The sequence below is a fragment of the Chiloscyllium punctatum genome, chromosome 2 (genome assembly GCF_047496795.1).
Source record: "Chiloscyllium punctatum isolate Juve2018m chromosome 2, sChiPun1.3, whole genome shotgun sequence".
Lineage (NCBI taxonomy): Eukaryota > Metazoa > Chordata > Chondrichthyes > Orectolobiformes > Hemiscylliidae > Chiloscyllium > Chiloscyllium punctatum.
In genome coordinates this window covers 90,429,777-90,443,889 of record NC_092740.1, presented here as the reverse complement: position 1 = coordinate 90,443,889, position 14,113 = coordinate 90,429,777, and the positions used below count along the sequence as shown (strand labels likewise).

General features: G+C 39.5%; 1 protein-coding gene across 3 annotated transcripts in view; it reads left to right on the top strand.

The window, feature by feature from the left end:
- Nucleotides 1–14,113, top strand: part of LOC140486385 (transducin-like enhancer protein 1) — a 117,925-nt gene that overhangs the window by 44,292 nt on the left and 59,520 nt on the right. For all 3 annotated transcript variants that reach the window (XM_072585447.1, XM_072585457.1, XM_072585466.1), the window contains one exon: nucleotides 3,689–3,705. In XM_072585447.1, the coding sequence (XP_072441548.1) occupies nucleotides 3,689–3,705 (17 nt within the window). The remainder of the gene's footprint in view (nucleotides 1–3,688; nucleotides 3,706–14,113) is intronic.

Below are 14,113 nucleotides of genomic sequence, written 5' to 3'. Positions count from 1 at the left end.
TCATCTTCTGAATTTTATGGTTTTCTGTGATATGTTATGGTGAAAAAGCTATTATAACAAGACACTGCAGATGCTAGTGATCTGAAATAGAAGCAGAGGGCTGGAAAACCTCAGGAGGTCTGGCAGCATCTGTGGCGAAACTGTTAACTTTTTGAGTCCAATGACTCTTCAAATCACTGTTGAAGAAGAATCATATTGGATTTGAAATGTTAACTGCTTATTTCTTTCTCCACAGATGGGGCCAGACCTACTCAGTTTTATCCAGCACTGATACAAATGTGACTATTTTGTTGGCAGTCTACATTAAAATGAACAGTATTGAAGCATTACCTTGTGGAGCATTATCCACGTTTAAAGAAAATGGAAGAAGACTTCCTCCTTTCGTGGGAGATGAAGGCACAGTTACGACATTTTTTGGGCTTTTCTCCAAACTTGCTTCTTAATCTCATTTCTGCCATCCCAGTTTCATGTCACAAATGTTTTATAATTACATGAAGTAAAGGTATTATATTCCACAACATTCATGGCAATTATAATCTTTACTATCTGTAGACTGATCTTCGGTTTCTTTGCTGATTACTCCTGAGTGCTTGTTAATGATAGCAAATGCTCAGCAAATGAATAAAGGTCCAAGTCCACAAGTAAATAAGCAGACATAGCACATAAAGTGGTAATACCTGAAAGAGATTAATTCCTTTTTATCACATCATTACAGTGCTTATAGCTCCATTTAAATCGATTCACTGGTGGAGAGATGGGGGAAGGCTTTTTGTTTGTAGTCTTTGAGAATCAAGGCAACAACAAGTAATTAGATAGAAGTAATACAGTGTTGCTTATTCCTCTGCCATATTATTCGCTGCCTATTTTTGTTTAACTGATAATTCCTTTTGGAATAAGTAGATCTTAATTCTTAAAATTAGCTCTGATTTACTTTCTGTAATGGATGTATTGATGTGATGGAAGCTAGTTGTTGTGTCACCTTCATTTTTTAATTGCTTTGACCAGTTTGATTGGGATAAAAAGTCCATTCTCATGTTGCATGCATGCATGTTAGTATTAGCAGCTACTCCGTTTTCACTGTTAGCATACCTTTTTCTTCTACTTCTTCATTTCCATTCTCCAACACTCTACCTTTTAAATGTTAAATTTGCAAGTTAAAACGGGTGAGGCAGAGGAACCTTTGTCTTAAAAGAAATATTTACAAATGTTGAATTTACTTCAAGTGTCTTAATCTAAATGCTTTGTCAGGTAATATTTAGAACATTTTGCCTTAAGTAATATGTTTATGATTTCTAATTGGCATCATGCATTGCAAATGTTCAGTTTCCCTTATTTGCCCACCACAATGCCCTCAACCCCATGTTCACATGCCTTGGAAATAATCGCTAAAGAAGAATCTTGTGATCTTTTGGATCCAACTCCCTGCTAAGCCTCATACAAGATTAGCAAGCCTCTCTAACATTGTAAGCAAGCATGATTCTTCTGGACAGCAGCAGAACAATGTGATATAATGGTGAAGAAAACAACTGTGTAGGGTGTTTTGGAAGCCTGAGTTATGTGCATTCTCACCGCAGGCTGAGGAATATTACATCTTCTCTCCTTGCTTTTTATTTTGTACTCCCACCACTCTCCCATCCACCCCACCAGGAGGGTAAAACTAGTGGAACAGTAGAGGGACAGAATAGTGATGATATTCCAAACCGCTTCAAGGATAATTATTTGTTCAAACAAATACAAACCAAGTTGTTTGCGTATTGGTTTCTTGTTTCAAAAAAGCCATCTGCTACCAGACTGCCTTTCTCCTCTTGATGTAGTTTCTATATATCTACATACTCAACATGATGCATAAATGCATGCTCCTGTGAGTACAGTAAAATGCAGTGCAGCTTTTTTTACCATATATCTATGCAAACTTTCCAGAACCAATAAACTGTTCCAAAAAGTGAACTTTGCAATTTGCTGTGCAATATGATTCTGTCTTTTTAAGAGAATTTTCGCAAACAGTGGTGATAATTACCTAACAAATATTTTTTTGAAAATCTAATTAAAATAATGTCAATGTGCAAGTGTTTACGAATAGAATTTATTCATTAATTGGGAATAGTCTTAATACTTGAAATTTAATAGAAAGTTATTCCCATCAAAATTTTGATTTACAAGATAGATTCTGTGATTTTAATGCAAATAAAGGCAAACAGCGATAAATTGTTTATCTGTCCTCCATTTGATGCCAGATGTGTCGATCTGGAGGATAAACACAAAGCTTTAGATTTCTTGAACAATATAGCCACATGCAAACAGAGACATTTTTCCTGTTCTGACGAGATCAAAAGTAGTGACGAAAATAAACTAAATAGGTCAATCACTTTTAAGATGATCAAGATGGTTATTATAAAGAGATACTCGTTGTACAACATGTCTTGTGGTTTTGTCACTGTTTGCCACATGGCCTTCCTTGCAGCATGTTTGGTCCTCTTTGTCATGAATATTCAGTGTAGCTGCCTGAAACCCTATGGTCTTAACCTGATCCTTTATCTTCTAGCTCCACTGCTCCCCAGTAAGAAATTAGAAGACACACCTCTCTGAAATCTTTTTCCTCAGTTAATACTGTTGTGAATTGTTGGCTTAGGCTTTCAAATTTTGTAATCTAAAGTTATGCTGTCTTGATGATGAATGGAATGATGTAAATGGTGTTTTTTTTAAAGCATGAAACTGACATTTCTGCATTGTGTATTGAAGAAATTTTGGAAAGGTTGAGAAAAAGCACAACATGTGCATTGGACCAAATATAATATTAGTCACCTCCTCTAATGTAAACTAAAACAAACACAAAGGCCAGCTTTGATTTTACGTCTCTTTGTTTTCCATTGCTCATTTTTATCTCTCCACCTTTTTAATTAAAAATTCAACAACTATAAGACCTAATCACACAATGATGCTAAGTTTGGAATGATATTGGTAGGCGTTTTTGTCAAAGAAAAACTTCTGAATCTAAACAGACTTGGCTTGAACCGAATTGGATCATATTACAATAGTTCTAGCTTCACTAACCATGCACAGGAGATGGTTGCACTAGCCAGAGACAAATGGGAGATGCTGTAATTCTGCTACAGTTTATTCATCTTTTTAGTACTCTCAGCATTTTTACAACTACTGATAACAGGAGTGTTTGATGGACAATGACATCACCAGAAAACCATCCATACTGTTTTATCTTTCTGAAATGTGTATCAGGAGAGGGAAAATAAATTTGATGTTGCTAGGTTTTAGCTGTAGTCATGTTAAATCATCCTGCTCAGTTAAATTGAACAGTTTTCGCTTTTCATATTTAAAAAAAAGTCTTGTATTAAGATCGATGTGCTGTGAATCAATTTAATTTAATGAATAAGACTTGCACTTGCTGAATAACTTTCGTTGCCATTTTAATTTAATAACCCAGCAGTAATTTATTCTGTCATTGGTTCCAAGGCCAGGGGTTGTATGCAAAGAACTGATGTACCTATAATGTTAAAGTACATGTGGAACTTCTAAGAGAAATGTATTAGAAATGTGCAATGAATTGAATGAATAAAGCTGTTGTGAAAGCATCTGTCGGCTTGCGTTCTAATTTTCTTTTTTCTTTGTTTCTTTTTTTGCCTTTGTATCTGACCCACCATGTCTATGCATTTTGTGGTTACTGTGGAAACAGAGAGGGACCCAGGCACTGTAAGTACTTCTGAATATCCCACTTCCACTCTCATTAACTTTTTTTCAGTGACCAGGCAGTAAGGCAAATCTCAAAGCAGATTTTAAAACAAAAACTATCTCACTATACTATCTGCCAATTTCTCTCCTCCTATCAAATAACTAAAGCTATCTTCAAAAGCTCTTTAAATTACTGGAATCGAATTTACTTTGGATATTAAGTGGCACAAACTGGGTAAAGGTTTGATGTCCCTATCTTCATTTTATATCCTTTCCTCTCTTAGTTATACCAGATTACTGCAATGCATCAAAAAAGTTATGTGAGCAATATATACCATCACTTCTTGTAACGGTTAAAAGCTATTTGGAAGAAAAATTCACTTGGTATGTTTCCCATAATTATTATATTGAGCTTTTGAAATTTATAAACTTGTAGTTGGTTTAAAACGTCAGTGTTCATTGGCAGGTTAATTACAAATCTGTTCAACTTTTGTAAGCAAGTAAGGTCAGAACTACAAGAGCGAATTGAGATTTCAGTTCCTGTTTTCCAGTACTGGAACGTTTCAAGAACGTTTTACTGTAAGTGCCAGTTTCTGAAGCTTAATGTAACTGGCAAAAATAAGATGATGAACATTCCACAGTTTGTGAATCCAAATACGGTTTAGTTTTCTTGTCAGTCTGCTATTGCTGGCCTTTCAGGGTATGGTTAATTAAATTGAATTACGTGAATAAGACAAATCAGTTATACTTAAGTATCCTAATATTCCAATCAACAACTTATAGTTGTGAGCACAATTTAGGAGGTGTTCTCCTTGTCACATATGTGAGATTAATTGTGATGCAATTTGTGCTTCGTCTTGTTTTTATGCCGAATGATTTTTGTTTGATGTTCCGTTAATACTTAGTTGAAATTGTACTATTTAAGACAGCTTGTGCCATTTGCATTATGAACAAGAATCCACAACACTAAGCAAATAACCATTATGAAGTTAATATTGTATATTTTTGTGAGCTTTCTTCACTTTTTCTCTGAGATTGGCAAAGATCTACACATACTATTCATGGGGAAATTATGTTGTTTGTCTCACTGCATTGACTGACAGCATACATCTATAATCCAAACTAAAATGATTAGAAAAATGGATCCTTTAAATGTAGTCCAGTAGTGGCAGCACAGTCTCATTCACCTCCTATGGCTAGCAATGGTGTAGAGGAGCTATACATTGTCACCTGAATGCAGAACTATGTGTGTTTGATTATTACTGTTTAAATAGTTTAACAGATTGGTAGAGTTAAAAGTGGCAAATGTTGTAACAGTGAAAAAATTACACCAGACAATTGTTTTTAAAAGAAATATACCTTTGCATTCAGATGTCTTCCTGAAGTGCTTCTTATCATCATGAAATTATATGCCAGGCATTTCCTTTTGACAATCCTGAATTTGAATGTGTTTTATTATAAACTGACCAAAACTTTCTAAGTATTGCTCCAGTCCTGCCACTTCTCATTAGTTTTCTAACAGGCGAAATATTGACTGCTCAGCCTGATATATGAAATCGAGTAACAACTGTGGTTTTTATGGAATTCACACAAGTCCATGACCATCTGATTTCCTTTTGTGACCAAATCTCCCTTGAGCTTGGAATTTGATTAGCTGTCTATTATTATGGGTATAACTGCCTAGTGAATTTAATTAAATTTAAAATGATGCATGAAGCTTGAGTTGCTTGAACCTGGCACAGGTTTGGGTGGCTACATTTAACAAAGCACTTGATGTCTATGTTTACCTCTAGCGAGATTAATGAATGAACTAGTGCATTTGTCATACCTCAGGTATTCATTTATCATTTGCTTTCCTACTGTTTAGAGATCATGTTGTGAAAGCAATGTAACACTGTCTGCAGTGCCTGACCCCACGTCAAATTATATGCAAGAGAAATTTCAGCAGCATTGGTACTCTGCAAAACCTGTAGGAAAATATCCTGTCATGGATCAGTAAAATATTTACTTTACTTTGAAGTAATGCTAGCTGTGTGTGTTTATTTCTCCAGCAGCTAATTTTATATCCTTTGCAAACATATATTTTTTTTGCAAAGGATATGCAATTGTGGTAATGCTGTTTAGCGTATAACAAGTGAAGAAAATCACCCAAGCATCACTTAGTCCAAATTAACGTCAAATAAAAATGACATTACCGGGCTTTAAATTAAACTGTGCTTCAATGACAACTTTAGGAAGATCAAGAAGTTAAATTATTAAAGTTCCTCTTAACCTTTGATTCAGGAGACAAATAAGAATTAAGTTTACAAATATACTAGGAATGTAGAAACACAAACTGATCAGCCAAGATCTTATTAAATCATGGCATGGTGGCCCAGTGGTTAGCACTGCTGCCTCACAGCGCCAGGGACCCGGGTTCGATTCCAACCTCTGGCAACTGTCTGCGTGGAGTTTGCACATTCTCCCCGTGTCTGGGTGGATTTCCTCCGGGTGCTTCGGTTTCCTCCCACAATCCAAAGATGTGCAAGTCAGGTGAATTGGTCATGCTAAATTGCCATAGTATTAGGTGCATTAGTCGGGGGTGTAAATATAGGGAGGGGAATGGGTCTGGGTGGGATACTCCTTCGGAGGTTCGGTGTGGACTTGTTGCGCCGAAGGGCCCGTTTCCATGCTGTAGGGAATCTAATCTAATTTAAATGGCAGTACAGGCTGAGGACCAAATGGTTGACTTCTCCTATTTTGTATGATTGCATTTTGTAGAGTTATGAAGAGAACTTGGAAAGCATTTTGTTTGAAGTATGGTGTAATAAATGACAATATTATGAAAGAACTTTATAGAATTGAGAAATTGGCAAAGTGACATAATATTGCTCGTTGTAAGATTATAAATCCAAATGTATTTTTGTCCTGTTGGCCTGTATATGAACAACCTAGTCTAACCCCACTTCCATCATCATACTTCTCATTTTCTTGGCGGCTACATTTTTATCCTCCGATGTGATGAAGGTGCCAATTACAAGGCTGATGTTTGTAGCTTTCTCTAATTGCCCTTGAGAATGTTGAGGTGCAGGGGAAAGCACCTTCCTGACCACTGCATTCCATCTGGTATAGCTACATGTACAGTGTGGTCACATAGGAGGTCCAAGATTTTGACCTAGCGGCAGTGAAGGGCAGTGTTTATATTTCTACTTTAAGATAGCTTGTGGCTTAGAGAGAAACTTGGAAGAGATGCTGATCCCATGGGCCTGCAGCCCTTCTCCGTGGTCAAGCTTGCAGGTTTGAAAGTTGCTGTCAGTTCATCTTTTAAGTTGTCGATTGTGTCAAATTTCTTGATTGTTGGTTGAGTCACACATACAGGAATGTGGAAGTATTGCATGACATCCTGACTTTACCTTGTGGCTCATGGACAGTGTTTGGGGGATATGGACATAAGTTACCCATAATCATTTCCTTGTCTCTGATATAATCTTGTGACTACAGCATTTAATAGGCTGTGAATTATAACCCCTAGCACGCTCACAGTTGAGGTTTTCATATTGGTAATGTCAAGCAGAGATGGTTAGACTCACTGGTTGGAAGTGACCATTGCCGGGCATTTATGCGGTGTGGATGTTACTCGGAATTTCACCCAAGTCTGAATGTTGCTGCCTGCTTCATTATCTAAAGAGCTGTGAATGGTATTTGAACAGTGCAGTCATCAGTGCAATCTGCCTAGTTCTTGGGGTGAAAGGGGTCAAAAGGTCTGGGGGCGAAAGCAGGAGCTGGGCATTAAGTTAAATAATCAGCCGTCTTTATATTGAATGGTCAGCAGGCTAGAAGGACCAAATGGCCTACTCCTACTCTTTTCTATGTTTCTATATTTCTATATTTTTATGCTGTGGGAAGTCATTAATGAACTAGTTGGCAGTAGTTGGACTGAGGACTAATTCCACAGGAATTCATGCGTAAATGTTTGGCAGCTGAAATGCTTGACCTCAACCACCACAAGCATCTTCCTCTCTGCCAGGTACGCCTCCAACCAGTAGACAGTCTCTCCTGATTTGGTTAAAAATCACACAACACCAGGTTATAGTACAACAGGTTTAATTGGAAGCACTAGCTTTTGGAGTGCTGCGCTGAAAGCTAATGCTTCCAATTAAACCTGTTGGACTATAACCTGGTGTTGTGTGATTTTTAACTTTTTGTTCACCCCAGTCCAATGTCGGCATCTCCAAATCATCTCCTGATTTGCATTGACTTCAGTGTTACTGGGACTGCTTGATGTCACATTCTGTCAAATACAGTCTTAAAGTCAAGGGCAATCATAATCTCATCTCACCTCACCTCTTGCATTCACCTCTTTGACCATGTTTGGACCAAGGTTGGAGTAAGATCAGGACCCAGCAGCCCTGGCGATCCTCACTTAGCAGGTTAGTACTGTGAATGTGCAGCTTGATAATGTTGTCACTAACACTTGTATCACTTTGCTGATAATTGAGGATGGGTGAGTGGATAATTGGCTGGATTGAATTTGTTGTCCTCCTTGTGCATAGCATAACTGCACAATTTTATATGTTGTAGCCAAAATGAAATGGCACAGCTAGTTCTGGAGTACATGACTTCAGTATTACTGCCAGGATGTTGTTGCTCTCATGAGATTCAATGTCTTGTACAATTTCTTTATCCAAGGATAGAAAGGGAGGCAAAAGAGGAGGGGGAGTGGCGTTTTTGATAAGGGATAGCATTACAGCTGTGCTGAGGGAAGATATTCCTGGAAATACATCAAGGGAAGTTATTTGGGTGGAACTGAGAAATAAGAAAGGGATGATCACCTTTTTGGGATTGTATTATAGTCAGAGGAAATTGAGAAACAAACTTGTAAGGAGATTTCAGCTTTCTGTAAGAATAATGGAATGGTTATGAAAAGGGGATTTTAACTTTCTAAACATAAACTGGCACTGCCATAGTGTCAAGGGTGTAGATGGAGAGGAATTTGTGTGTACAAGAAAATTTTCTGATTCAGTATGTGGATGTACCTGCTAGAGAAGGTGCAAAACTTGACCTACGTTTGGGAAATAAGGCAGGGCAGGTGACTGAGGTATCAGTGGGGGAGCACTTTGGGGCCAGCGACCATAATTCCATTAGATTTAAAATAGTGATGGAAAAGGATAGACCAGATCCAAAAGTTGAATTTCTAAACTAGAGAAAGGCTAATTTTGACGGCATTAGACAGAACTTTCAAAAGCTGACTGGGGGCAGATGTTTGCAGGTAAAGGGACGGCTGGAAAATGGGAAGACTTCAGGAATGAGATAACGAGAATCCAGAGGAAGTATATTCCTGTCAGGGTGAAAGGGAAGGCTGGTAGGTTTAGGGAGTGCTGGATGACGAAAGAAATTGAGGGTTTGGTTAAGTAAAAGAAGGAAGCATATGTAAGGCATAGACAAGATGGATCGAGTGAATCCTTAGATTATAAAGGCAGTAGGAGTATACTTAAGAGAGAAATCAGGAGGGCAAAATGGGGACATGAGATAGCTTTGGCAAAAAGGGTTAAGGAGAATCCAAAGGGTTTTTACAAATATATTAAGGATAAAAGGGTAACTAGGGAGAAAATAGTGCCCCTCAAAGATCCGCAAGGCGGTCTTTGTGTGGAACCGCAGAAAATTGGGGAGATACTAAATGAGATATTTTGCATCGGTATTTACTGCGGAAAATGATATGGAAGGTATAGAATGTAGGGAAATAGATGGTGACACCTTGTAAAATATCCATATTACAGAGGGGGAATTGCTGGATGTCTTGAAACAAAAAGTTGGATAAATCCCCAGGGCCTGATCAGGTGTACCCTAGAACTCTGTGGGAAGCTAGAGAAGTTATTGCTGGGGCCCCTTGCTGAGATATTTGTATCATCGATAGTCACAGGTGAGGTGCTGGAAGACTGGAGGTTGGCTAACATGGTGCTACTGTTTTAAGAAGGCTTTTAAGGATAAGCCAGGAAACTATAGACCAGTGAGCCTGACGTCGGTGGTGGGCAAGTTGTTGGAGGGAATCCTGAGGGACAGGATGTATATGTATTTGGAAAGGCAAGGACTGATTAGGAATAGTCAACATGGCTTTGTGCGTGGGAAATCATGTCTCTCAAACTTGACTGAGTTTTTTGAAGAAGTAATAAAGAGGATTGAGGGCAGAGTGGTAGATGTGATCTATATGGACTTCAGTAAGGTGTTCGACGAGGTTACCCATGGGAGACTGGTTAGCAAGGTTAGATCTCACTGAATACAGGGAGAATTAGCCATGTGGATGCAGAACTAGCTCAGAGGTGGTAGCAGAGGGTGGTGGTGGTGTGTTGTTTTTCAGACTGGAGGCCTGTGACCAATGGAGTGCCACAAAGACTGGTGCTGGGTCCACGGAGTTTTGTCATTGGATGTGAGCATAAGTGGTACAATTGGTAAGTTTGCAGATGACGCCAAAATAGGAGATATAGTGGACAGTGAAGAGGGTTACCTCTGGTTACAACAGAATCTTGACCAGATGGGCCAATGGGCTGAGGAGTGGTAGATGGAGTTTAATTCCGATAAATGCAAGGTGCTGCATTTTGTGAAAGCAAATCTTAGCAGGACGTATACACTTAATGGTAAGGTCCTGGGGAGTGTTGCTGAACAGAGAGACCTTGGAGTGCAGATTCATAGCTCCTTGAAAGTGGAGTCGCAGGTAGATAGAGTAGTGAAGAAAGCGTTTTGTATGCTTTCCTTTATTGGTCAGAGTGTTGAGTACAGGGGTTGGGAGGTCAGGTTGCGGCTGTACAGAACATTGATTAGCCCACTGTTGGAATATTGTGTGCAATTCTGGTCTCCTTCCTATTGGAAAGATGTTGTGAAACTTGAAAGGATTCAGAAAAGGTTTACAAGGATGTTGGAAGGGTTGGAGGATTTGAGCTATTGGGAGAGGCTGAACAGGCTTGGGGCTGTTTTCTCTGGAGCGTGGAGGTTGAGGCGTGACCTTTATAGAGGTTTATGAAATCATGAGGGGCACAGATAGGATAAAAAGACAGTCTTTTCGCTGGGATCGGGAAGTCCAGAACTAGAGGGCATAGGTTTAGGATGAGAGGGGAAAGATATAAAAGAGGCCTAAGGGGCAATGTTTTCAGAGGGTGGTACGTGTATGGAATGAGCTGCCACAGGAAGTGGTGGAGGCTGGTACAATTGGAACATTTAAGAGGTATTTGGATGGGTACATGAATAGGAAGGGTTTGGAGGGATATGGGCAGGGTACTGGCAGGTGGGACTAGATTGGGTTGGGATATTTGGTCGGCATGGACAGGTTGGACCGAAGGATCTGTTTCCATGCTGTACATCTCTGACTCTGTGTAGTGAATCAAATGGCTGAAAACTGGCACTTGTGATGCTGGGACCTTCCAGGATGATGCCGAGCAGGATCATTTACTTGGCACCAAGAAGAGGATGAGCAAATGGTGGGTATAGTGGACATATAATGTTCAGCAGTACTGTGACCTCCAGAGCAAATTAGTAAAGAAATCCATGCCTGCCTTGCACTAATAGTCCCTTTTCAGATCGCATCCTGTCCTCACTCAGTCCATCTAAATGCTGTTATGCCATGCAACTTAATGGGTGGTGCTATTATTTTGCTAATCCCAGAAAGACTGACAGCAATCCAAAAGAAGTTTACTCCTCCAAGAAGCATCTTTCTCAAATTACCTAACTGGTTTTTTAAACATATAAAATTCAAGCAATCTGATTGGCGTTGGAAGACTGCTTCCATTGTAGATATTCGAGATTCACAATTACAGGCCATTCTGTCTGTGGATCTGGCTGATGACTACAGTTTCTTGGTGTGAGTTGTGGCCGTATGGCCCTGCTGGGGATGATAGTTCTCTTGGGATTGGCCTAAAGTCTCCATGAATTGAACATCAATCCTCAGGGTACTGCTGTGTGCACCCATGGAGAAAAATCATAGGAACATTGAAATAGATTGTTTGGAATGTTCTTCAAGCTTTTTTTTTCAGATAATAAAGATAAGGGAGGAATGCTACTGAGAGTCAAGTCTTATTATTTGTTCCATGATTGACTAAATTTACCTTGATGTTATGGAAAACGTGATATGTAAATTGGAGCTGGACTCCTAATAAGCTGGCTAGCTGGATATGTGGTGTACTTAAAAGGTTCATTGCATCTAACTATCAGCCTTTATTGGCTGGACCCTGGAAATCTGGATTTGTACTTTAATGGGCAGGTTTAGGGTATGCACTCTTCCTCCAGTCAATAACTTCTTACACCATCCTTTCCTCTGATATTGCTCCTTGGTGCCTGATGCAACTCCAAGTGCAGACTCCTTTAAGTAACTCTCTAAAAATACACAGGTAACCATTGGTGAGCAACTTGTGTTGAATGAGACTTCATAAATCTTACCAAACAGCAGAGGCACTTTGGCTCATCAAATCTGCACTGACAAAGCTATGACTCTACACTATTCCCACTGATTAATAACCATTAATGTTATGACATTTCAAGTGCTCATCCAAGTATGTTCTTAAAGGTTGAGGCTTACCTCCTGAACTACCCTATCAGGTAGTCCATTCCAAATTCTCATCACTCTTTGGGAGAAAATATTTTTCCTCAAAGCCTCCTATTTTTCATCTTCAAATTGTGCCGATTTGTTATCAATCCTTCAACTGAGGGGAAGAACTGCTCCCTTTCCACCCTGTCCATGCCCCTCATAATCTTATACACGTTAATCCAGTTACCTCTTAGCCTTCTCTGCTCCAAAAAAACAATCCAAGCTTATCCAACCTCCTTTCATAGCAAAAGTGCTTCAGTCCAGATAACCTCCTGGGTGAATCTTCTCTGCCCCCTCTCCAATGCAATCACATCCATTTTATAGTGGTGACCATAAATACATTCAGTATTCCAGCTAAGGCCTAATCAAAGTTCTGCACAGCTCCAACTTGACCTCCCTGGTCTTCTATTCTCTGCCATGACTAATAATGGCACGCATCTGTATGCTTCCTTAACTACTATATTAACCTATCCTTCCATCTTCAGAGATTTGTGGATAAGCAGCCCAAGATCCTTTAATTCCTTTGAGCTTTTGTGTGTCCTGGCATTCAATGAGTTTTCCCTTGTCTTGTTACTTCTTCCAAAGATAATCTCAGTTATTGGAGTTAAATTCCAGTTGACATATCCATCTGACCAACCTGTCTACATACTCCATTAGAGAAAGTGAGGACTGCAGAAGCTAGAGATAAGAATCAAAAAGGCTGGCACTGGAAAAGCTCTGCAGATCATGCAGCATCTGAAGAATAGGAGAGTCGACTCTCCCAGTCCTTGGACGCTGCCTGACCTGACTTTTTGACTACATCCTCCTGTAACCAAAGAACTTTTTCCTCGTTGTCAGCTACCTTGCCAATCTTTGTGTCATCCACAAAACTTGCTATGATCCCTCCCACTTTCTCTCCTATATTGTTTAACTATATCGCAAACAATAAAGAATCTGATACTGATCACTTTGGAAGCCATTTCTAGTGACTTTTCAATGACACAAAAAGCTTTCTGCTTCCACCCTCTGTCTCCTACTGCTGCTAGTTTTGAATCCAACTCACCAAGTTACCCTGGATCCCTTATATTTTTATTAGTCTCCCATGTGGGATCTTGTCAAAGGTTTTGCTGAAATCCATAAAAACTATAGCTACTGCACCACCCTAATCTACACACCTGGTCACGTTCTTGAGAAATTCAGTCAGATTTATTGGGGATGACCTCCCTCTTGACAAAGACATGTTAACTATCCCTGATCAAACCTTACCCCTACAAGTGAAGAATAATTCTCACCACCTTCAGAATTTTCTCCAATTGTTTCACCACCACTGATGCAAGACTTAGTGATCTATAATTCTCTGGTTTACCTCTACCAGCCTTCTTGAAAGGTGGACCCACGTGAGCTGCCCTCCAGTCTTCCAGCACCTCTCCGTGGCCGAAGGGGAAATTAAATATTTAGCTCCACACCCCTGTAAGTTCCTCCCGTCTTCCACAGCAGGCTGAGATACAACTCATTTGGACCTAGAGATTGGGCTGATTTTAAACTGGCCCAAATCTGCAATTCTTCCATGGTCCTGTCTTCAATCTGCTCAAGATAGTCTTCGTCGCTCATCACAAATTCTGTACCCTGTCCTCCCTAGAATGTTTTCAGGTGGTTGACCTGAAAATCAAGGGATTATCATAAGCCCCCTATTGATCATTGTTCAGAAACTTGACACGAAATATCAATAACAAGAGGAAAATCCGATCAGAGACTGGAAGAGTTGTTATTATGCAGTGGAGGTGTGCCTATCTCTGGACCAGGTGACCTAGTTTAAGCCCTATCTGCTCCAGAGGTATGTAATACCATCTCTGAACTGGTTGATTAGAAAATATCCAGGTTGGAGACCAGGAATTACGC